General features: G+C 48.2%; 1 protein-coding gene across 4 annotated transcripts in view; it reads left to right on the top strand.

Annotated features, from left to right (window-relative positions):
* The window catches only part of ABLIM1 (actin binding LIM protein 1), a 299,642-nt gene that overhangs the window by 128,152 nt on the left and 147,836 nt on the right, over window positions 1-23,654 (top strand). The window contains exon 1 of one of the 4 annotated variants that reach the window (XM_047826490.1): window positions 5,852-6,489. The exons of the other annotated variants lie outside the window; for them this stretch is intronic. Within the exon in view, the coding sequence (XP_047682446.1) occupies window positions 6,474-6,489 (16 nt within the window). The 5' untranslated portion in view covers window positions 5,852-6,473. Of the gene's footprint in view, window positions 1-5,851; window positions 6,490-23,654 lie in introns of those variants that run through there. 4 annotated transcript variants of the gene reach the window in all.

Genomic DNA, 23,654 nt, shown 5'->3' with positions numbered 1-23,654 from the left:
TGATAAGCTAGGGCCATTTATTCTTAATATTCATCAAATATTGCGTTCCTACTTTGCTCCTGTCACTGCGTGAATACAGATACTCACAGGTGACCCCTTCCCTCAGAAAGCCCAGAGCCTTTTGCAAAAATAGACATGTAAATCCTTCACTGCAATGTAGTCAAGCTCAGGGCGCTGGCGGCACTAAGTACCAGAAAAAAGAGAACGTTGCTCGGGAAGCCATTGGATTTCTAGATGATGTAGCATCTGGATTGTTCTTGCCCACTCATTGTATTTCTACCTAGAAACTATTAAGGAAAGAAGATAAAGCTAAAAACAAACTGCCTTTTTTTTTTGAGGGGTCTTTTCCCAAGTAATTCAGACCTATTTCTGTATTTCTTGTGAACTTGTCACATGCCTCTATTAGGCTAAACTCCTCCGCGAAATGCTTTTACTATCAAGAGATCCTGTGAATTCTGGTAATAGGTTCTGGGACACACGTAGGAAAATGGCTTGTTTTATGCTCACTCTGCAGTTTATATCTTTAGTGGATTATTTATAGGGAGCTTTATACCTTAGTAGTTTTTCTTAAGCTGCAAACTATTGCTCAGATCCAAATTCAACATTGGCTTCTGAGAAGGACGGTGGGGGGAGTTTTGCATACAAATGTGAAATAATTCAACTTGAAGAATTCATGGAAAAGAACTTTGCTGGGCCTCGAGTCAGTGAGATTCATATGGAAAAAATCCTAGGAATTCTCTGTTGAGGACATGAGAGTAAGATCAAGAGGGCCTGGACATTTAGGAATTTGTCTCGGGCCATAAGAAACTCTGGAATCCTCACTTCCAATAAGTTTCCATTAAGTTCGCAGTGAATGTCCGGATGATTGTTATTTTAGCTAACCAAGAGGCATTGCTTTTTATTTTTTACTTATTTTTTTAAAGTTTATTTTATTTATTTATTTTGAGAGAGAGAGCACAGGGGGTTGGGGGGGTAGGGGGAGAGAGGGAGAGAGAGGATCCCAAGTAGGCTCCTCACTGTCAGTGCAGAGCCTAATGCGGGCCTCGAACTCACCAACCACAAGATCATGACATGAGCTGAAATTAAGAGTCTGATGCTTAACTGACTGCGCTGTTGCTATTTATTTAGTTTTTAACGTTTATTTATTTTTGAGAGAAAGAGAGAGACAGAGCTCCAGGGGGAAGGGGGTGGGCAGAGAGAGAGGGAGACACGGAATCCGAAGCAGGCTCCAGGCTCCGAGCTGTCAGCACAGAGCCCGACACGGGGCTCGAACTCACGAACCGTGAGATCGTGACCTGAGCCGAAGTCGGACACTTAACCAACTGGGCTGTTGCTCTTTAGATGCGGCAGCAGGGTGTGTAGATGTGTTTGTGCATCTCACATCCGCCTGCTTTACAGGCCAGCGTGCTAGGGTGGTGATTCTTGGTCACTTAGAGAACTGGCTATAGCTCCAGCCTCCTCTGCAGAGAATCTGAATCATCAGATCTTGGGTGGGGACCAAGATGTCTTGGTGTTTACATTCAAAGCACCCCTAGTATTTCTATCCCCGGGGGCCTGCAGCGTGTACCCTTGGGAAGGGAGAAAAATGTGAAACCCTACTTGCCTTCATGGAGCTCACAGCCTACATGGCTGTGACATGAAGCCATGGACATGAAGCCATCACTACAATCCCATATGGTCCAAGTTACTTAAAATGCTGTGTGTGAGATGTACATGGCTACCGTTTCCTTCTATTTATCAGGGAAATATATTTCTAGTATAGTTTATTGTCAAATTGGCTTCCATACAACACCCAGTGCTCATCCCAACTGGTGCCCTCCTCAATGCCCATCGCCCCCACTTTCCCCTCTCCCTCACCCCCCATCAACCCTCAGTTTGTTCCCTGTATTTAAGAGTCTCTTATGGTTTGCCTCCCTCCCTCTCTGTTTGTAACTTTTTTCTCCTTCCCCTCCCCCATGGTCTTCTGTTAAGTTTCTCAAGATCCACATAGGAGTGAAAACATATGGTATCTGTCTTTCTCTGTATGGCTTATTTCACTTAGCATGACACTCTCCAGTTCCATCCACGTTGCTGCAAAAGGCCATTATTTCATTCTTTCTCATTGCCACGTAGTATTCCGTTGTGTATATAAACCACAGCTTCTTTATCCATTCATCAGTTGATGGACATTTAGGCTCTTTCCATCATTTGGCTGTTGTTGAAAGTGCTGCTATAAACACTGGGGTACATGTACCCCTATACATCAGCACTCCTGTATCCCTTGGGTAAATTCCTAGCAGTGCTATTGCTGGGTCATAGGGTAGATCTGTTTTCAATTTTTTGAAGAAACTCCACACTGTTTTCCAGAGCGGCTGCACCAGTTTCCTTCCCACCAACAGTGCAAGAGGGTTCCCGTTTCTCCACATCCTCTCCGGCATCTATAGTCTCCCGATTTGTTCATTTTAACCACTCTGACCGGTGTGAGGTGGTATCTCAGTGTGGCTTTGATTTGAATTTCTATCAGGGAAATATTTAAATAAACTAGTAAACATAGACATTCCCTGGATATGCATACACCCGCATACCTAATTTGGAGGAAGGGGGCAATGTTGTTGGAAACAGACCGCAGCAGACTTTGAGATGAAGCGAAAGTGTTTTGAACTTAATTTGGAAAGAAACAGGTAGCCCAGGTTTGAGACTGTAACCACATCAATTCTAGGGTCCAGCCTGCTTAGTGCAGCATTCAGAGCCCTCTGTGAACTACCACCCCAGCCCTAGCTTGAGCCTTTTCCTCTTCTCCATGAGCAGTGAGCTACTTGACGTCTTCTTGCTCCCCGCTACCTCTGCCTGGAATGAATGATCTTACCCCCTTTCTTCACTTGGCAGCTTTTGCTTGCCTTCTCACTCTCTCTGGAAGCTTCTCCCGGCTCCCAGTTGGTGCTCAGCACTGCCTGGAAGCCGTTGCACCCTACTTCTATCTTTAACACCTTCCTTATTTTATTGAGAATATTAGTGTGTGTGCATTTCCTCCACTAGATGTTAAGCAACCCCAGAGCAGTGGTTTCTCTCCTCTTGTGTTTGACCTGCCAGCCCCATTGTACCTGGCACACAGGCGGTGCTCCATAAATGTCTGCAGTGAGGTTGATCGATGTCAACATCAAACAGAAAGCAAATAAGGAACTCCATCTTGAGTTTTCTTTCAGCTGGATTCTGCTAGAAAGGAGTCTGCACACTCTTGTGCCAGTGGGTCCTAATGTGTTGAGGGATGTGCGATACCTAGAAGCCTGGGGTCCAGGAGTCACAGAGGGGTCCTGAAATTCCCGCCGTACAGGTGCCCAAGCAATAGGCAATCGGTGGCTCTGTTGACGAGAGAGGACAACGAGGAAGAGGGCTCCGCCAGGTTGTCTGTTTTCTGGTTGCAACATTTCCCTTTCGATTGGCGTGGCTTCTATTGAAATGATGCACTCTTGTATTTTTGCCAAGAGTGGCTGTGTGCTAGCATAGCTTTTCTCTCCCACAAAATGGTTGCTGCCCTTTGGTCGCTTGTAGACAACGCTTGCTTCATTTTGTGAGTGAATGAAAAAGGAAGACAGCACTGAGTGAGTTTGGGTGAATAAAACAACAAATAAAACCTTGGGTTGGTGTCAGTTATTAGGAAGTCTTATCTCATTTGAGTGGAATGAGATTGAGATAAGTTCTCTGGAAACCATCTCTAAAAATAAGAATAAGAGGGCCTGCCATCTTGTGAACCTTACATTTTTCATAGTTTTCTTGCATTTTATTTTGCTGCACCGCTTGTAGCTTCAACTGGTAAGGGAGAAAATATCCAGGCTTTGGTTCTGTTCTCTAAGCTCTTAACCAGTCGGCCAGAGGCAAGGAGACAAAAACAATTTAGTTTTACTCTCCCACATTCCAAAAATAACTTTAGTAATACCCTCTTTGGTTATCTTAAAAGTACCCAGTGGGTGCTTTTATCCTAAAGTAGCAGTGCCTGATTGTTGGGGGGAACTTATGACTGCTATTTAGCAACTGAATGCCCGGTGACTCATTCACTTTGTGGTGCAGGAAAATTCTTTCCATGGAAAACACAGGAGGGAGGGAATCTCTCTGAACCACTATGTAGTATTTTCCTTTAGGAAAGGCTTCTCTGAAAATGAATAGGCACCGTCACTCTGTTAGCTTAGTCTCTAAAGCTGCCAGAGAGCCTTTCTAAATCAGGTTTTCTGTGCACTTTATCCACCGAGGTATACAGGAAGGTTCAGAACTGTACTAGGGGCCAATTTGGTTAGTAAATCTCAGTATTAAAAATGGTCATCCCGAGTAAGAGAGAAGTTGAACTAATTGCATTTACAATATCGGGAACATTGAGGTAGGATTGGATTTGGACTAGAAACCCAGTGGTGTTTTTCTGTCTCATTCCAATCGGGAGAGAGGGACAGAGTGAGCGGCAGAAGGAAGGAGAAGGATGAGAGAGCCCTGTTCCCTTAGCTTTGAGCTGAATAACATGAAAGCCTCGGAGAGAAGTGCCTCGGTGCCTATGCAGCAAAAATACAATAAAATAAATTCACCTGCTAGGCTCACAGCACCAAACTAACTCCACTTCTCTGAGGTTAATTTTGCTTGCCAGCGTCTCTTTACGAGCTCTGGGGGTGACCGGGGGGAGAGGGGCAGGAGCAGACAGGTGAAGTTTTAGTGCATGAAAACTGGGGACTCTCAACGACTCTTTCCCTGCTCCCTGCACCGCTCTTGAGCCCCGCCCATCTCCCTGGACTTGCGGGGCGTTGCTCTAATGCTTGGCTCCTGTGTATGAATGGAGGTTGGTAAAGCTGCTTCAAGGAGCACTTAGACTCCAGCTGGCTGCTGACTTAGGAAAAACATGACCCGTGGGGCTGCAGCGGGGGCAGGGAGCAGTGGGAGCAAAGTACGTTTTGTAGAAAAGACGATTCAGGGGTTGGAGGGGACTTAGCCCTTCCCGGCTGAGACACTCAAGCTATTAATAGTAAAGCCCTGAGTCACAGATGTAGGAATGTCACAGCTGCTCGAGATCTGCTACTGTTACCCATCAGAAAACCAGCAGGAAAGGGCCTCCCCACCCCACTAAACCTCACGTCGGCTATAAACAACCTCCCAGGCAGGTTGCTTGACTTCATTCCTTTCTGTTACCCTGGCTCTCTTAGACCCAACACGTTACAATATTTGCAGTAAATACAGTCTAATACTGGCTGTGCATTCCAGTTCGGAAAGATGTGTTGGCCATCTGCTGTTCTCCCCGAGTGGGGCTGCGTCTGCCTTTTTGTCTCTTGCTCGTCACGTTTCTCCCACATGGTGGAGATGTGTAACGTGGGGCCCGGCTGGGGGTGGGGCCGGAGGATCTGGGTTCGGGAGACAGGTGCTGGATTGGGGTGGGCGTGGACTTTGGGAACCCAGAAGCCCCCTGCTCTTCGGAGACTGACCTGTGACCCCGTGGGTCAGAAATCCAAAGCCTTGTCAGCAGCCAGTGCGGCTGCGCGCCAGGCTCAGGGGCTTGAGGGGCGCGGGTGTGGCTGTTTGCCTCCGACTTTGCGGATAGTGTCCCTCCGGCTCGCATACACATATCCGAGGGGCTTGTCTAGAAAACGCTAATGAAGCAGAGAGAAGGTGGAAGTCGGAATCCTACCTAACTGGATAAGTCAGATTTTTGCTTCGATCCTGAATATGATCCTGGAAGGAACTGAATCCTGAAAGATCCTCTTCCCGGGCTGGCTCTCATTGTCTCGATCCCCTCCGGCTTCTGTCCCCCATTCAGGAAAACCAAGGAGGGGGGGGGGGCGGGGAGCCGGGCGGGGGGGGGGGGCGCGCCGGGGGTGGGGGCGGGGGAGGGGGTGGAAGAGCCAGGGCCAATCTTCACTCATTATAGTTGAGCCTCCAAAGTTGAAGAAAATGAGCTTGGAGTCACTAGCATTATTTCTCGATTTTTCTACTACGGTTAATTTTATTTATTCCGTGTGTCCGAACGAAGCCGGAATAAGAATAGGGAGCAGCGGTGATAGGAAACTAATGAGCTAACAATTGACTAGTTTTATTGAAACAGTCCCTTGGCCGTTCCTCGGCCCCCCTCTTCTGGCAATGATTTATCAGGCTCCGGGAAGGGAGCGTTTTGTTGCCCGTTCTCCCGGGCCTGGGCGCGAGGAATGCAAAGTGGTGTCAGTGACCAGAGATTAGGACAGTGGAATTTTGCATTTGTTACGGCAGCAGCTGCTGTAGCTTTCGGCTCAAGGGCAGAGTCCCCGAGCTGGGCGCGGCCGCCACTCGGCGGCGATCGCGGGGCGGGCGCGGGAGCTCGGCCCCCCGGGATGGGGGCGGGATTTTAGAAAGAAGCCCCAGACCCCGCGAGTGGATGCGGGGGGCTTTTCCTCGCAGCGTCTGCACCGCGGATCTGTCCGCCCAGGAGCGCTCCCGCTCCCAGACTTTACTGCTGTTTCTTTCGGCGCTGCTCGCCAGAGGACCCGGTTGCCATGGTGAAGGAGAAAGGTAATTATAAATATCGATCCCTGTGCATGCTTGCAGGAGTTGCAATGGTGCTGCGGGGCTCGGCCACCTCATGGGGGACGATCAGTCGAAAGCCAGGCAGACATATTCTTGGGGCGAGACCCTCTGTATTGTGAAGTCATTAAGAACCTTTAATTTAGCCGCGGCGTCTGAAGCGCATCCTATTTCTGGAGTGTTTGTACAGCTGAGCTCCTTAATGTGTGTCTCTTTTGATTTGGAATTGCATCTTGAATGTTTCGCTGTGTTTGAGAGTTGCCTTCCTGCCCCCCCCCCCAGCCTAGCGAGCCTTCATTCTCTTCCTCACCACCCGCCCCCCTCAAATCAATAAGTTACTGACGATGTGTAACGAAGGGGTCCTTTTGCCAGATTTGTGCCGTGTTGGGCCGTGACCCGGCCTAGCTGGGACCGGCTGAGCAGAGAAGCGGGCTGTTTGGAGGGTCTCAGGTGTGCTGTTTTAATCCCCTGGCCTTCCCACGGTATTCCCTGATCACCCCTCCAGACACCTTTGTGAAGGATGCGCTCTCAAAGGTGGCAAATCAGGTGGCGAGGAGAATGTCAAAAGGGAGAAGGCGGGGCACTCCGCGCAGGTGTGCGTTATTTTTTGAACTGGGTGTGGTCCTGAATTGTAAATTTTTCAGAATTGAATTCTAGTTTAATTATTAGCTTATCTGAAAAATGTAAAAAGAACACAGCAATCCTTGGTTTTAATGATCCAACTAATACCTAAAATATATCTTAAGAAAGTGAAATGCTACAGGAGAATAGAGAGCGAAAAGTGGAAGCGTCTTGCCCCTACCCTGTCCACCTCAATCCCCCCTTATCATTCGTCAATATTGTGTATCTTTCTACAGAGGTTAAGAGAGAGAGAGGGAGAGAGATAGTCAGAAGGAGTATAAAAACGGGACCATTCTGTCGTTTTTCTGTGACTTGATTTTTTTCCCCCTCTTAATAATATGTCTTAGGGACCTTAAACACATGATTTTTAAATGTGAGTAACCACCCTTTAATTTTGCTCTTTGGTAAGCTTGGATTTATTCTGCCACGCTTTCTTGCTGTGGGACATGACTTTCTCCGTCAACACGGATGTCTGTTCTTTTGGGGCTTCCTTGAACCATTTCAATGATGTATCTGCATCCGTTTTCACTGAGAGCCCCTACACGGAGTAACTTTGAGGTAAACACGCCAAACGCAAATGGATTCTTGTTGCTGGAAACTCGGTTCGGTTTTGTTATACTAACGGATGGCTGGAGAAATGGGATCATGACAGCTAACCGTGCTAAGGCTGCACCTTGGGACAAAGAGAAACGTGGTTCTGCTCTATCCATTCTGCTCCTGTGTGTCTTGAATAATCCCTTGAATTAGCTTTGGTCTTTCACTGAGGAGGTGGTAATCGAGTGAAATGTTTTGGTATGAACAAAGATGCTTCTAATGGTGTTCCCTCTCTTTGGGGGATGTTTTCAGGAACTTTCAGAGTAGCATAAACAGATGCTGACATTTCATAAAGGCCGGGGTTCTCCGTTTGTACCTTCCACCCGACTAGAATAACCCCAGCCCTGATCTCTGTTGCTCACGGATTGGAGTTTGTTTCCCCCATATAAGTAATTTGTGGGTGATGGGAAAGAGGATTACAAAAGCCGCTTCTTGATTCCATTCCCACGGAGCCCAGGAAAGCCCCAGACCTGCTCTAAACCACGGATCGGGGATCTCCAAAGAGCAACTCCTTTTCTGAGTCATTGCAGGTGTCCCCAAACTCAGATTGATCGGTTGGGCTCACGCTCACTTTACAAGTGAGTAGCCACTTTCTAACTGGAACGTGGGGATGGGCCACTGAGAGGTCACATACGAGTACTATCTTTGCCCTTAGCCACCGATTAAAGGCTGTTCCTTTTTTATTTTGAGGTCTGTGCCAGTCCGTGCTGCCACCTCCCAGCTCTCCGATTGCACCAGCCTCAGCCAACAACGGAGGAAGGCAGGATGTGGGGCAGGTACACGAGAGATTCTGTGGAAAGAAAGCCACCACCGTAGCTTTTAAAGTGGGACGGGCACAGGGGAGCACGTGGTCCAGGCATTCATCCTGGAGAGGAGAAAACGGGGGTTCAGAAAGGGTCAGGAAATTGTTCAAGGTCACACAGCGGGTGGTTGGACCAAGGGTTCATCCTCTGTGTTCCATCAGATGGCGTGCGTGGAGCGGTGACTGCACTTAGGACAGTGTGTGGACGTCCGCTGGCTCTCTCACTAGATGGCGAGCCCCTCTGAAGCAGCACCGCGTCTCCATCTGTAATTTTCTCGTGCACAGCTTACCTAGTATCCGCCCATCCTAGATTCTCACCAGTTGAAACAGACTGGCTTGTGCTCAGAGGTGGGACCCGAACCTTTGTCTTCTCCATCCCCGGACTCTTCTAGTCCTCTCCGTTCCCTCTTGCTCCCAGAGACGCCTCGCTTCTTCCTCCCGGAGCCGACACAGGTCTCCCCTGAGCAGGTTTAGTTCATGGCACGTCCGTCCTGAGGAACGCGGGGGCCCTTGTGAAGGAGTGATAATGGATGCTGCGTTGTGCTCACCACTTAGGATGGCTTAGCTCGCATTGGTTCGAGAGCCCTTATTTTCTCTCCTGGGTAAAGTTTGCATGTATCTGGTTTGGGGTTGACCCTGACGGGAGAGAAAGGTTGCTTGTAGATAACACCTCTCCTAGTGTGGAATAGCATTTGCTGATACATTTGGACCCTCGCTATCTTTTCTTCTGCTAACCGGTCGCCCATCCACCTCCAGTTGTAGAGGCTTATTGATCCCGGAATCTTGATGAAATGGTTATTTCTCTGATGTGTTCAAGGACGCCTTACCCTTGCTGCATCCTGTGACAGATGAGCAGGAGAGAGTTTGGCGGGTTTATCAGTCAATATGTGCCTTCCTGAATATGCTCTCATCGACCTAAACTCCAGAGGCCCACTCTCCTCATTTAAAAGCTCTAATCGTCTAGCTTCTGTGTGTGTTCTAGTGCCCGCTTTAAAAGTACGAGAGGGATTTATGATTTTTGTCAGAGAAAACAAGAATAAACCCTAGAGATTGAGTTATGTGAACACTCATCTGATTTAAATAATAAGGGAGGCTTATGGTTTGGAAACCATGTGAGAGAATAAAAATTTAGCAGTGAGGGAGACACATCAAGGTAAATAGAGTTTTACATTTGGGCACACCATTTTTTGTTTGGTTTCTGAGAATGTTGGGTGGCTCAACCTGCTCTTAAGGTAGAGTGGGACCCAGTGAAACTCCTTTCAGTCCACCCTCGAGGGAGAAATGTATATTCTCCACCTGACATTCAGGTGAATGGGAGACACACACACACACACACACACACACACACACACACACACACGGCAATCTTGTTTCTTGGTAGCTTCTGAGAACAGTGGTGTTTGTGTCTCCAATGTGTCCTATAGACTGGCACCAAAGTAATCCTCTCAGGGCACCGATGTCCTCATATTTCCGGCTCAAAAACCTAAATGAGTGACAAGGTAAGATTCAGAGCTTCCTACTGATCATTGAGGATTCCTCAAGTCCTTAAATTACCTCCTGCACACTCCTGACCAAGCCCACCTTGTTTTATTCTTATTTTTAATGTTATTATAGCCACTGGTTATTGAACACATACTAAATGGCAGGCTTTGTGTTGAGAGCTTTAAATACATGGTCTCTAATCTCTCAACCGTCAAGGTCAGTGGTATTCCTCCCCTTTAATATATGAGGAAGGGAAGGCTCGCAGGAGTTTAGAAACCTGCCGGAGATCACTTAGCTGGAACGTAGAGAAGCTGATTTTCTACCCAGTCCTATCTGGCTCCCAAACCTCTGCTAATTGTACTTCTGCTCCCCTTCTCCCCACATTGGTCCTATTTGAGTCATCATGGAGGCCATTTCCTCCCTCCAGCCTGTGTCACGCTGCCCCTTTGGCCCTTGCGGGAAATACTTATATTCTCCTTTTCTGTATTTGTCAAAGACCTAATTCCAGTACAGCTTCCTTCTAATGCTTCTCAAGGGCCCATCCCTTCTGTAAATTCTTCTAGAATTACTCTGTACACCTAAGTAAACACCGGGAAAATGAAACAACAGCTGAATCACCTGTGCGACTTAAGAAAGTGCTGTCTCCTCAAGTATTTGTTGACTTCGTATACAGTCTTGTAAAAAACCTTTACAGGCATCTAGTGTTGCTGCCTCTAGTGGTATCTGTCCCCCCCACCCCTCCCCGAAACACACAGCCACTACCCACTCAGGTGTGTGCACACTGCCTGATGTAATTGAAATCCGTTTCTGTTCCATCTCTGGGGAGGTCTGAGAACAGTAGATCTTTCTCTGTGGTGTAGCTATTCCTCATGTCCGAGTTGCCCCTCAGGCCTCTTTTTGGTGTTTAACAGCCTCTTTTCGGTTCAGTTTTCCAACTCGGCTTCCCAGATTAATGCTTAATGCCCCTCCCCTCCCCACTCCTGGGCTTGTCTAGCTTCTTCACTGTTTCCTTAACTTGAAAAGCCCCAAGCTTTTCACCAATGACAACGACACTTCCTAAACAAGGTCTAAAGAGAAGCTGTCTATTAGGGGAGACAACCTGATGTTACAGGTTTTGGAATAAATGGTCTTGATGGGTGACTTATGCACGCAACTCGGTTTTGAACTTTGCGTCTTTGGAAGGAAGGAAGCTCCAGTCATATTCCACCTTAGAGGAAAAAAATCCAAGTGTGAACTGCTCTTACTATGATCTAAATGAAAGTGCTACTCTCATCGGAAGTAGACTCTGCCCAGCCTACCTTCACTACAGTAGGGCTGTCCAGATACTGGGACTTCCAAAGCTACGGAAAAGAATTTCACATTAAAAAAATAATAAACCCATTTCCCTGTGCCATCTACTCACAGATGTCTAAAAGATGTTTACCCAGAAATTCAAGAAGACTTCATTTCTATAATTAGAGTTAAGGCTGCACATATAAGTAAATCTAAGAGGAGGAACACAGTGACTTAAATTTACCTGGAGCTCTTGAGAACGATTTTTGATGAGGGAGTGGACTTAAGAACATGAAGACAGTGAGCATCTAAGCTGCAGGTTGAGCCAGCCACTCCCAGACTTTGGGTGGCCCTGCCTCTTGCCTCTGTAATTACCCAGTCAGGTGGCTAGAAAGGATAAAACAGCTTGTACTCCATCACAAACACCTTCTTTTACAGAACAACAAATGGACTTTTCCAAATTCCCACAGCAACGACCTCCTAAGGTAGACTCACCCGACCAAGATGCAAATCTCATCTGATTCACTTTGAGGAGGCGACCCTCTGTGTGACCTCATATTCACGGCCCTTGGGGGGCAAGAAGGAGAGTCCCGATATTGCCTCTAGTGTGCCAAGGTCAAAATGCCGAGTGTTTTCCTGAGCCAGCATTAGAGAGCCAGAGAACTTTTCAGAAGGTTCAGTGATCGGTGAGTGGTGCAGATTTCTCCCATTGTGGTTGAGCCTGATCTGGGCACACCACAGTAGAAACCAGCCAGCTTCCTATTTCATTGTGTGTTGGCCCGATGGTGACTCATACTGAGAGGTATGTTTATCCCAAATTGGCAGGAGCTGTGTATTCAAGGGCAAATTTTGTTAACACTGGGGAGGGTGAATATTTGTATGCCTGACCTCTTTTCTTTGAAACATTGTATTTGTGTTCACATTGACATGATTAATGCTATTATGGCCCAGTGTGCCCTAGGGGGCACAAGGAGCTAGTTTCTATGCCCTAATGCAATCAAACAGGCTGATTTGTTTGACTATTTGGACTTAACCGTGAAGATCCTGGCTTTCTTAATACTTCCGGCAAATTACTGCCTAGGCCAGTGATCCACAAACATCAGCAGGCGTCAGAACCACCCGGAGAGATTGTGAAAACACGGATTTCTGCGCCCCGCCCCCAGAGTTTTTGATTCAGTAGGTCTGGAGAACGGCTTGAGGTTTTGCAGTTCTAGCAGTTCCCAGGCGGTGTTGATGCTCTTGGTCCAGGGACCACACTTTGACATGGTCTAGCTAATCCACCGTTTCTGTGGGTAAAAGGATCAGCCTTGCAAGCAGGTAAGTGAGAACTCTTCTGCAAGTAGCCTCTCCATTCCATTTCGCTAACCGTGCACAGAAGTCAAAGAGAAACAAGACTGTTATTCTCGCCGCCTCTCCTACAGTGTAGAGTGAGGCTGTATAGTGCGTAATAAACCGGGCCTCCTGTGAGATTCGGGTGGCCAGATACTGCTGTCAGCCTAGGACACTGGTTGGGCAGAGGGTGGGCGGGGTGGGTGTGGGACGAAGGTAACCAAAGCACCTCTTCCCAGGAGTGACTGGGGCTCAGCCTGGCTCGGAGAAGGCGGCACTGATTTGCAGTCAGGCACAGGAGTGCCACTCCGCAGGCATTAATCCTAATCCCCAAAGGGCCAGGTGAGCCTTTTCACTGGGGTTTTAGAGCTCTTTGGAGACCTTTGGTAAAAGATGGCTTCAGTAGACGTGTCTTCGCTCACAAAGGCTACAGCTTCCTGTTTGGTCTTCGAGGAGCTAAAATCTATTATTGAGGCGCGGAGTGTTTTACTCACCCCCACTCTAGCTCCTCTGTATTCTAGCTGTCTGTATTCTTTCTGTTGTTGTCCGTTACGTGAAACATTGTGAAGAAAGACGCTTGAGAAAAATTAAGAACGACCGGAAGTTGGTAGCAAAGGATGACAAGGTTATTTCACAGTGGAGTGGCTGGTGGGAGAGTACCCCTCAGAAAAATGGCGGGGGCTGTGGGTTCCCAGGTCCATGGAGGGTCCGGTAAGTAACCCATGGGATGTATGAGTGTCTACTGGACTGCTGTCTATGCGCCATTCACGGGAACCCTGTCTGGACAGCCACCAAAGAAGAGAGTTTTGGGGGCAATGGCGAGAGCGGTTTCTGCTGGACTGAAGTCCAGTTATGCTGTACCCGCTCATGTGGAAGATACAACTAGTTCTGCCATCTGCAAAGGTCCCCACCTGAAACGATGAACCGTAGCCATGGGCTTATTGATCACATCATAGACTTTCGAAGGCCTACACTCTGCAAGGCGTCTTGGGAGTTGCCTGATACGCTGAAAAGTTCCTACCTTCAGTAGGTTAATGAATTAGCCGGTGCTGGAAGGGGTGCTGACTGAGAATGCAAATCAAGGGGAAATAAGGCAGTAGGATGGGTATAAACAATATTCTTTGGGGGTTCAAAGCAAGAGTTGTGTTTCGAAGGAATAAAAAAAAAAGCAGTCTAGGAAAGGGAGTATTTAAGATTGGCCTTGAGGGGTTCTGTATATTTCTTATGGTTAGGGATGGCATTTAATTCAATTTGTATCCACAACACGGTGTCTTCTCCATAGTAAGTGCTCACTGATGTTGAATGAACTAATACATGAATGAATGGTATGTGTAGGTGGGGGAGATGGTTATATTTATTTAAATGTATGTCTGGAACCTGGGATGCCTGGGTGGCTCAGTCGGTTAAGCCTCTGACTCTTGATATCGGCGCAGGTCGTGATCTCACAGTTGTGGGATCAAGCCCCGTGTCAGGCTCTGTGCTGACAGTGGAGTCTGCTTGGGATTCTCTCTCCCTCCACCCCTCTCCCCTGCTCACGCTCTCTCCCTCAAAATAAATAAACTTTAAAAAATAAAAAATTTGGGGGGGCGCCTGGGTGGCTCAGTCGGTTAAGCATCCGACTTCGGCTCAGGTCGTGATCTCGCGGTCTGTGAGTTCGAGCCCTGCCTCGGGCTCTGTGCTGAGAGCTTGGAGCCTGGAGCCTGTTTCGGATTCTGTGTTTCCCGCTGTCTCTCTCCTCCCCCACTCATGCTCTGTCTCTCTCTTCTCAAAAATACACGCTAAAAAAAATTTTTTTAATTAAAAAAATAATAAATAATAAAATTTTTTTAAAATGTGTAGAACCCAATAAGAGGTACGCCATCAAGAATACAAACAAACAAAATGCAGTTCTTGACCTGAACGCACTCGTATTCTAGCAAGGAACATAGACAAGGAAAGAGATAGTTATGATGCAATGTGAAATATATTTGACAGAGAACTATTAAAGTAGCATGGGACCCCAGTGCAGGGAGTGATTAATTCCACTGAGAGGTCATAGCAGGCTAGGCTTTGAAGGACGAATAACAGTACAACTAGTAGATGAAGAGGAAATGAGAGGTGGTCGAATTGGCAAAAACAGAAGCAATGAAGCACAACCTCTGTCTGAGGAAAGACAGCCAGCTGGGTCTGGCAGGAGCATCTAATGGGTCACTTAGTACAGTGATGGACACAAGCAAGGGGGAACAGAGGGCTTTGTGGGTCAGAATAAGTTGAGGACTGGGCGCCTGGGTGGCTCAGTCGGTTAAGCATCCGACTTTGGTTCGAGTCATGATCTCACAGTGCGCGAGTTCAAGCTCCACGTCAGGTTCTGTGCTGACGGCTCAGAGCCAGGAGCCTGCTTTGGATTCTGTATCTCCCTCTCTCTCTGCCCCTTCCCCACTTCGTGCTCTGTCTCTCTCTCTCTCAAGAATAAATAAATATTTTTAAAGAATTAAACAAAAAAAGAAGGAGTCCAGGATCTGGTTCAAACCAGAGATTGTACAGGCAGATGCCTCCAGTTAGGCAGGTGACCTAACTGAGTGGAGACTGGGGCAAACCAGACCGCGTGGCCCTTGAAAGAGAGAAACTACTCTGTTGCTCCCACCCACTTCTCAGGGGGAGACGTCCACCAAGTGGCCAGAGCTTCCAATTTTCAAGACTGACCAGAAATAGGCATTTTTCTGTAAAATCTCCGGATGTTTAAACGTTGGCAAATGATGCAACTTTCTCTTCAAACACAACAGCGACAAAAAAGTCTTTGTGTGGGCCAAACGAAACACGTCTGTGGGCAGGACTCAGCCTCAGGGCCTCCAGGTTGTGGTCTGGGGTTTAAAACACCACTCACCAAATCTAACCACAGCAGGCAGTGTGTTTGCACACATCAGGACCCAGGACTCCTGCGCATATGCATAGCAATGACTAAAATAAAAGTCACGTGAAACGATACATTTACTCTATATTCTATCTTTTTTATTTACTTTTTTTCACGTTTATCTTGAGAGAGAGAGAGAGAGAGAGAGAGAGAGAGAGAGAGAACGCGTGAGCCAGTGTGCATGAGGAGGGGAGGGGCAGAGAAAGAGAGGAAGAATCCCACGCAGACTCCACACTGTCCGTGTAGAACCCAGTGCCCGGCTGGATCTCACAACCGTGAGATCCCGACCTGAGCCAAAACCAAGACTTGGATGCTTACCCAACTGAGCCACCCAGGCACCTTATTCTCTTCTAGTTTTAAAATACGCTGGTCATGATCCGTTGAACTGATTTCATGTTTCATTAGGTCAAAGTAAAGTTTGAAAACCTAAAGTTTTGTTGGATGAAGACAGAATCAGGTACTTTCCTGGGCACCCCATTCTATCTTGAATACCCCCATTTCTATCTTGGATACTCGTACGATGGGTGTGCTTTGGTGAAGTTGGGTTTCTTCCCTTGCAGCTGGAAAAGTTTTGACAAAATAACCATAGAATCTTTTAGCGATCGTTTTATCCTCAACAGATGTTGGCCAGAATTTGGTGTCCTCTTTTTGGGCGCTTGAAACAATTAAGACTTGACCCCGCTGCTAAATGCCGAGTAAAATGCCACTTGGCTCAGGTTTAGCAGCAAAGCCAAAGGAAACCCCTGTTTAGGCCTCATCAGCTTCTAAGCCTGGTATTTCTGGAACTGCTTTTTCATTTAGGAGCATTTTTCCCTATGTTTCCACATCACCACTTCCTGTCACCTTGCTCACTGGGTTTCCTTGGTTTTGCATCTCAGCCAAGGAGAGAAGGGCAAGTTCAGGGCTGGCACAGCCTGTCGGGCATCGTCTCACCCACCATCAGTGCAGCCGCTCTTCTGCTTGTCTGTGGGGCACCGTGTGCTATATACATAGCATTCCGAGCGCTTCCAGAAATACTGTAGTTTGGGGGCTTTGGAGAGAAGTCACCCCTCACTCAGGAACGTCTGAGAGCTGAGTTGTGATAGCAAGCCTTCAGCATAGCAGGAAAGTCGTGGTCCTTCTTCCGGTTCAGGACACGTCTGCCGTCACTCCCATCTCGAGTGAGAGGCACCCCTGCAGTGTGCAACAGGACTCTCAGTGCGCTGGGACTTTCGAAACAAGAGGCCAAGAGTGGCCTCTTGCCCTCGGAGGGAGCTGGTGTGACTGGAGACGCCCTCAGGGAAAGGCCACGCCCACCGCGAAAGCCACAGGACCACAGGGCGGCGGCGCTAATATTGTGGGTTTGCATAATAAGTGGGCAGAGAAGGCAGAGCCGAAACACGAATCAAGCCAACAAGGCCAGACAGAGAGCTGCAGCTTGCTAGCACAGAGGGAAGCCGATACAAACTATTAGGCAGGGGGCCGGTACCGTGCAAGCAATCTGGGGGCATTTGGAGAGGTGGGAAGGCCCTTTTGTTACACAGCCTGTGCATCGCTTCCCTCCAGGGCGCTGTTCTGATCCTCCTGTAGTGGAGCAGGACCCTCTGGGGTTGTGCAGCCCATAGGCGGTACATCTTATTTACCTGGAGGCGGCGCGCTGCCCAGGGGTGAACGCTGGCAAATAGTATCACATGAACACGTCTCCGCTGCTTACTTCCCAGAGGACAGGGAGCCAAACTCTTACCCTGCCGAAGATTCCATTTTTTCTTCGGTGAACAACGGTACTGAGAATGCCCCTTTTCTCTCCAGGTGGGGGAGGTTTGGTAAGCTATCTGATGAGTTTAAGCATTGGAAAGCCTTATTGCTGTGTCTGCAACAAAAAACCCGCTTAAAAAAATAATAATAGGGACGCCTGGGTGGCTCAGTCGGTTAAGTGTCCGACTTCGGCTCAGGTCACGATCTCACAGTTTGTGAGTTCGAGCCCCACATCGGGCTCTGTGCTGACAGCTTGGAGCTTGGAGCCTGCTTCGGATTTTGTGCCTCCCTCTCTCTCTGCCCCTCCCCTGCTCACAATCTGTCTCTCTCTCAAAAAAAGAAAAAAGAGAAAAAAAGAAATGTAGTGTTGAAGGCCAGAAAAACACCAAACGTTGAACACATCTGCCTGTGGGGCAGGAGGAGGAGTAGAGTGTTGCTGTCATGCATTGGAAACATATTTGGTTTTTTATGAATATAGGCGTATCTAGTCTCTTAAACTTTGATAAAACAATAAAAACACTGGAGAAAAACCATTCGACCATCTCCACATTTTATTGTCAGGATTAATTTAAATGAGATGATATCTGCAAAGGCTTCAAACATGGATCTTGCAGTAGGTGCTCAATAAAGTGAATGAAGGTCAGTTGACCTGGAGAGTTGTTGTTTTTTTAAGTAGCAGGGTAGGTGCACAGTCCAGAGCGAAAGGGAATGGCCCAAGATCCCTTGCAGAGAAAATGAGAGTAACACGTGGGTGGTTAGAAGAATGAAATTTGCAATGGATGGAGGGCAGTGCCACACCGCCTTCGGATAGGATTTCCAGGAGAGACGAGGTTCAGAGCCTGAACTTCCAGCACGCTTCCCCGTGTATGTCCGTTTCTTTCTCATTTGTTGCTTGTGGTATAACTATCCTGCCATTCGCCTTTGTGGCTTTGTAGAATTATCCCCTGAGCCTTCAGGATTTGGAGGTTTACGTGAGAAACAAGTTGTGTTTACGAGTGGGAGATTTGCAGCCAGACCGCCCGGGGTCACATCCCAGCTCTACCCTTTACTGATTATGTGACCCTGGACAAGGCATTTAGCTTCCCTGTGCCTTGATTTCCTCATCAAAAAATAAAGATATTGTAAGCACCAACTTCATAGGGCTATGGTGAGAATTGAATCCATTGATATGTGTGAAGCATTTACAACAATGCCTGGCACATGGCAAGAGCCCCGCGATGGTCTGTTCTTGCTATTACTGTTATCATTCCTCTTGGCTGAGTAAAATCAGGGGCACCGCGTTCGCTGTGGTGGAGTTAAGTCATCAGATTGGTTTCAGGACTCAGGTAAATAAACAGAACTGAGATAGATAAATTAAGGAACTAGGGAAGCCCCCCCCCCCTCCCATTTCTGCTGGGCAATCTCTTTGCAGTTTGCCTCAAGCAGAGCAACACTGTAAACCTTTGTCATGCCAAGCTGCTCCAGGACCACACGAGTGGCTTCCTGTGGCCACTGACCTCCTGTCCTGTGATAGAACTTCACCAAGGAATTCTTCAGCTGGGTTTGTGATGCCCACATGCCCTGGGCAAGCAAACTGATGACTCTACCCTGTCTTTCTGCCGTGGAATGAAATGAGGTATCTAATAATGACTTGGTTTCAGGTCCCTGTGGACCCGGTAAAAGCCGTGGTTTTAAAGTTCTTCCGGATTCTTCCTGGAGGAAGTGGACCACCCACCTGCAGGGGTCCTGCCAACTCTTCCACAGCCTCATGTCATGCCCTGGGGACACCGTAGGGAACATTTCCAAGGTTCTGGGGCCACCTCGGTTCTTCCTCAAAGGTCCGTTCGGTTGGCCATCGTGCTTTGCTGTGTGGTTCTCCGAAACTTAGCCAGACTTGATTTGAGACTGGTCCGTCAGTAAGCTCATCCCTTCAGCTTTTGGTTTTTTTCTGAGCCTGAGACTTAAGCAAGCATTGTATCTTATGTCATTAGTTGAGTGTATTGACATCACCAGAATTACCTAAAGGGTAGACACTGTCGTGAACCCAAGGTATTCAACTTGCTTGCAGTTTCCCCTGGAGGCTGTTGTGAAGAAAGAGAACGAGACTCATGTTCAATGAATGAATGGATTGAACACACATTTAGGGAGCATGGACCTTATGCCAGGACTGTGCGAGACCCTGGGGACACAGTGGCAGTTGCCTTGTGGTGGAGAGCACGGAAAATACACAGAATGTTTAGATTATGAGAATAAAGCAAGGAAGGAGATAGGGTAAGTGGGGAAGCCAGGAGACTGCCTTTATGTAGATAGTTTGGGGAAAGCCCTCTGAGAGCTGTAAGCTGCTTTAGGATGAGACCAGAAGAAGGAAGCAGCTAGGGGACGAGCCTTTTGGGGGCGGGATGGGGGCATCTGGAGATCCTGAAGCTGTGGGAACTGGAGCCTGGGAGCTGGAGACTCCTGGGGAGGCTGAAGAGGTGGGCAGGGCTCCGGGGCCACAGGGGGGCATCCTGGGCAGTGTGATGAAAGCACTTGGAGGGCTTGGTCAGTGGAACGATGCGCTCAGATTTTGTCCTAAACTATCATTGTGGTTGCTGTGTGACACAGGGATTGCGCGAATGAGTCACGGACCCACAGTGAAGACACATTCCCCCTAACTGTTCAGTAAGCCCCCCAGACACCCTGCTTGGTGAGGGCATCAATCACTCCTAGGCATATCTCATTGTGTCTAATTTTCTGACCCATCTCTGGTGCCGACACTGGTGTTGACATCCCTCTGGGCAAGCGGTGAGTGTGAAAATTCCCACATGAGTCATGAACTGGGTCTGATGGTATCTTGCTCATATATTTTTTTTCTTTTCATGGGGTCTTTCCCAAGAGGGCAGCGGAGATGAAATGATAATGAGGGCTTTTTTTTTTTTAGGGTGGGGATGTGCTGGGGACTGGGGAGGATTTCGTGCCTCAATGAGGTATGAGATGTGTAGAGGGTTTGGGTGGATCCTAGCTGCTTATGTATCTACAGTCGTTCCCTTTGATGGCTGAGCAAGTGTGGAAAAGCTGAGACTAACACACACTAGTCAAACCTGCTGGTTGACATCTACAGAGACAGAAAATGGATTGGGGGTTGCCAAGGACTGAACAGGGGCAGGATCTGGGAGTACCTGCTAAGGGGTATGAGATTTCTTTTGGGGGTGATGATAAACGTTCCAAAATTAGATTGATACGCTGGTCACACAGCCCTGTGAATATACCCCAAGCCGTCGAATCGTGCGCTTTAAACAGGTGACTTGTGTGAATTGTATGAAATGTGAATTTGATAAGGCCAATCCTACTGTTTACAGCCCGATGGGATAAACTGGAATGGATACATTGGAAGCTGTAAGGTTCCTTGGGTGAACTGACCATTCGCTGGGTATCGCACAGCAGAAAAGCAAGTGCCATTGCCAATAGTCACAGAAGAGAGCAGGACAGGAAATTCAGCATATTTGACTTTGAGGGTTGAGTGCGTGGGTATTTATGATCAAGGACCTTAAGGTGTGACCCACCATGTTGCTGCATTGAAACTCCACGGAGGGGCGCCTGGGTGGCTCAGTCGGTTGAGCGTCCGACTTCAGCTCAGGTCACGATCTCGCGGTCCGGGAGTTCGAGCCCCGCGTCGGGCTCTGGGCTGATGGCTCGGAGCCTGGAGCCTGTTTCTGATTCTGTGTCTCCCTCTCTCTCTCACCCTCCCCCGTTCATGCTCTGTCTCTCTCTGTCTCAAAAATAAATAAACTTAAAAAATATATATATAAAAAAAAATTAAAAAAAAGAAACTCCACGGAAACAACGATGGCTTCCGTTTCAAGAACACTCACGAGCTGTCAGGAAGAGTGCTGAGCACTTTACATACATTAACTCATGTATCCTCCCAAGTATCAAAAGCAGGATTTATCCTCATTTCACAGGAGGGGAAATTGAGGCTTCGGGAAGAAAGGTAACTTGTTTTGAGATCACATTGCTGAGAGGGGTGCGGCCAGGATTCACACCAAATCTCTCTGACCAGAACCCGTGCGGTGACTGGCTCGCCCACTGGGGTGACCTCTCCCTGCACGCCATCCTGTGAGGGCAGGGGGCTCCCAGTTTGCCTACACTGTGGGCTGAAAAACAGTCCTACCACAGCTCGTCAGAGATAAGCTAGACTATTCTCTGATTCTATCACTCCACTCAAGACCTCCACCCAGAGAGAATTAAGGAACGGTAAAGTTTGTTCCTTAACCTGCCCTCCAAGGAGGCACAGGGGCAAACGTCTTTCACTGTCCTGTATTCCACGATGCCCTTCGCTCTGTGCTCCAGCTAAACCAGATTTCCAGATGTTCCCCCAAACACACCCTGTCCCACCCTTCGTTGTCTAAGATGCCTTCCTCTTCCTTCCCACTCATTTAAGTCCCTCCCTTCCTTTGACGCACAGCCATAGGAGTGCTTCCTTCTTGAAGCATTTTTCTGGTTTCTCTTTCCTCCTCTTATAATTTTCTTCTGGCACACGATTTATTCGCTACCTTGTATTCGTATGCATTCATTCTCATGCATTTTCTCTCTCTCTCTCTCTCTCCCCACCCTCTTCCTTCCATCTCCCTCTATCTACCCTACTAAGCTGTAAGGATCTAGAGTTTATAGGAATGTCAAGGGCTTAGAAACGTTGCCCCTTTCAAATAAACGTTGAAAAAAAATTAAAAAAAAAAAAGGGGGCGCCTGGGTGGCGCAGTCGGTTGAGTGTCCGACTTCAGCCAGGTCACGATCTCGCGGTCCGTGAGTTCGAGCCCCGCGTCAGGCTCTGGGCTGATGGCTCTGAGCCTGGAGCCTGTTTCCGATTCTGTGTCTCCCTCTCTCTCTGCCCCTCCCCCGTCCATGCTCTGTCTCTCTCTGTCCCAAAAATAAATAAACGTTGAAAAAAAAATAAAAAAAAAAAAAAGAAACGTTGCCCCTTTCTCCTTCTGTTGCTCTTGGCCATGAAGCCTCTATTTCAGAAGATGGCCAGGCCTGACTTATCATGCCCCCAGCATGCTCCGGGCTCTCCCCTCTTCAGGCCCGAAGGGCTCATGGCGCCCCTGCTCTCTGAACTGTCCTCCCCATCACCCTGTCACCTGCAGCCCACCCCCCAGTGTCAAATCACACTCTCTCCTCTCTAGCGGAACTTTCTCCACCCATTTGTCCCAGCCTAGTGCTTGCTCGTCTCTTCAGAAGTCCTTACATATTGTCTGTGCCCGTCCTATACCCTTCATCTCCCAGGAAAGCCCCCGAGTGGTTTTCTCTCTGCTCTGATCGGCTCTCCAGGTAGGACTTGCTGCGGGCTGTGCACTTGTCTGGGATCCCCACCTTCAGAGGCAGGGATGGCTTGGTTAGTCTGTCTCTGGAGTCCCCACAGTGCCGGCACAACACAGCACACGCAGCAGCAATCACTCGGTCAACATTTGTTGACTCTGTTGATGAGAGATCATTTCCCGAGGATGGTAAGGTTGCATTTCGTTTTCATGGAGGCATATTTTTAATGTCTCTCTGTTCCCTGTCCCCCAGTCCTGCGTAGGACTTCAAACATATTTTTTCTTTCCCGGTGATAGACTTTGCGAAGTCTCTGCTCTCTTAAACTCCGGGAAGAGAATCTCTTCTCCGTACCCAGAGAGCAGTTCTAGCATTTGTAAAATCGTGTCTGATTTTGCGTGTTGGACGCTGGGAACACGAACTATTTGCGTTTGTCTCCCCCTCCCCGCCTCGCCGTGGGTGCAGACACCAGAGAGAACCAGGGCAAGGTGAGCTGCTGTGTTTGTCCACAAAGTGCGAGTGGGAGTGCCTTTTCAGAAAGGGTTCAAATTCTGATTTCGAGAATTTGGAATTTACCTGAACCAAAAGGCTCATCTTGCTGCTTACTAGCATTATAGCCTGGACACCGTGGTGTGCTGGTAAACGCTCTGGGAGGGGGGGCAGGAGAAAGCCTGGATGTGTAAAGGCTGCCAATAACCATAGTGTAAATCCCCCCCCTCCCCCCCCCCCCCCCCCCGCCGACTCTCCCCCCACGGCCTATCTCAAACTACAAGGTGAAGTCACTGGCCGCACAGTTGGGCGGGCAGTGCACGGCCGGCTCTCCACAGCAAAACCAGCTCCGGCTTCCCACTCGTGGGGCAAGTCCCTTAGCGTCTCTGAAGGTCACTTTTCATGGCTGTAGAATGAGGCGAATTTGAAGTTGATGGGATCAAGGGAGATAATATACTTGGACCCCTTTTATAAATCGTGAAGTACGAATGCACATATCCGTCATTTTCATTAGTTTGTCTAAAATGCTATTTTTAACTAATCGGTCATTCCCGTAGTATCCTGAGCCGTGAGTAAAAGCAGCCAAAACAAAAGGCAAAGACAGCCGGGAGCTTCCTGTGCTGTTGTCAGACTTCAGTTCGTACCTCACAGGGATGCCTGGACCTACGT

The sequence above is a fragment of the Prionailurus viverrinus genome, chromosome D2 (genome assembly GCF_022837055.1).
Source record: "Prionailurus viverrinus isolate Anna chromosome D2, UM_Priviv_1.0, whole genome shotgun sequence".
Taxonomy (NCBI): domain Eukaryota; kingdom Metazoa; phylum Chordata; class Mammalia; order Carnivora; family Felidae; genus Prionailurus; species Prionailurus viverrinus.
Note: the sequence above shows the minus strand (reverse complement) of the source record. Positions and strands in the feature narration are given on the sequence as shown.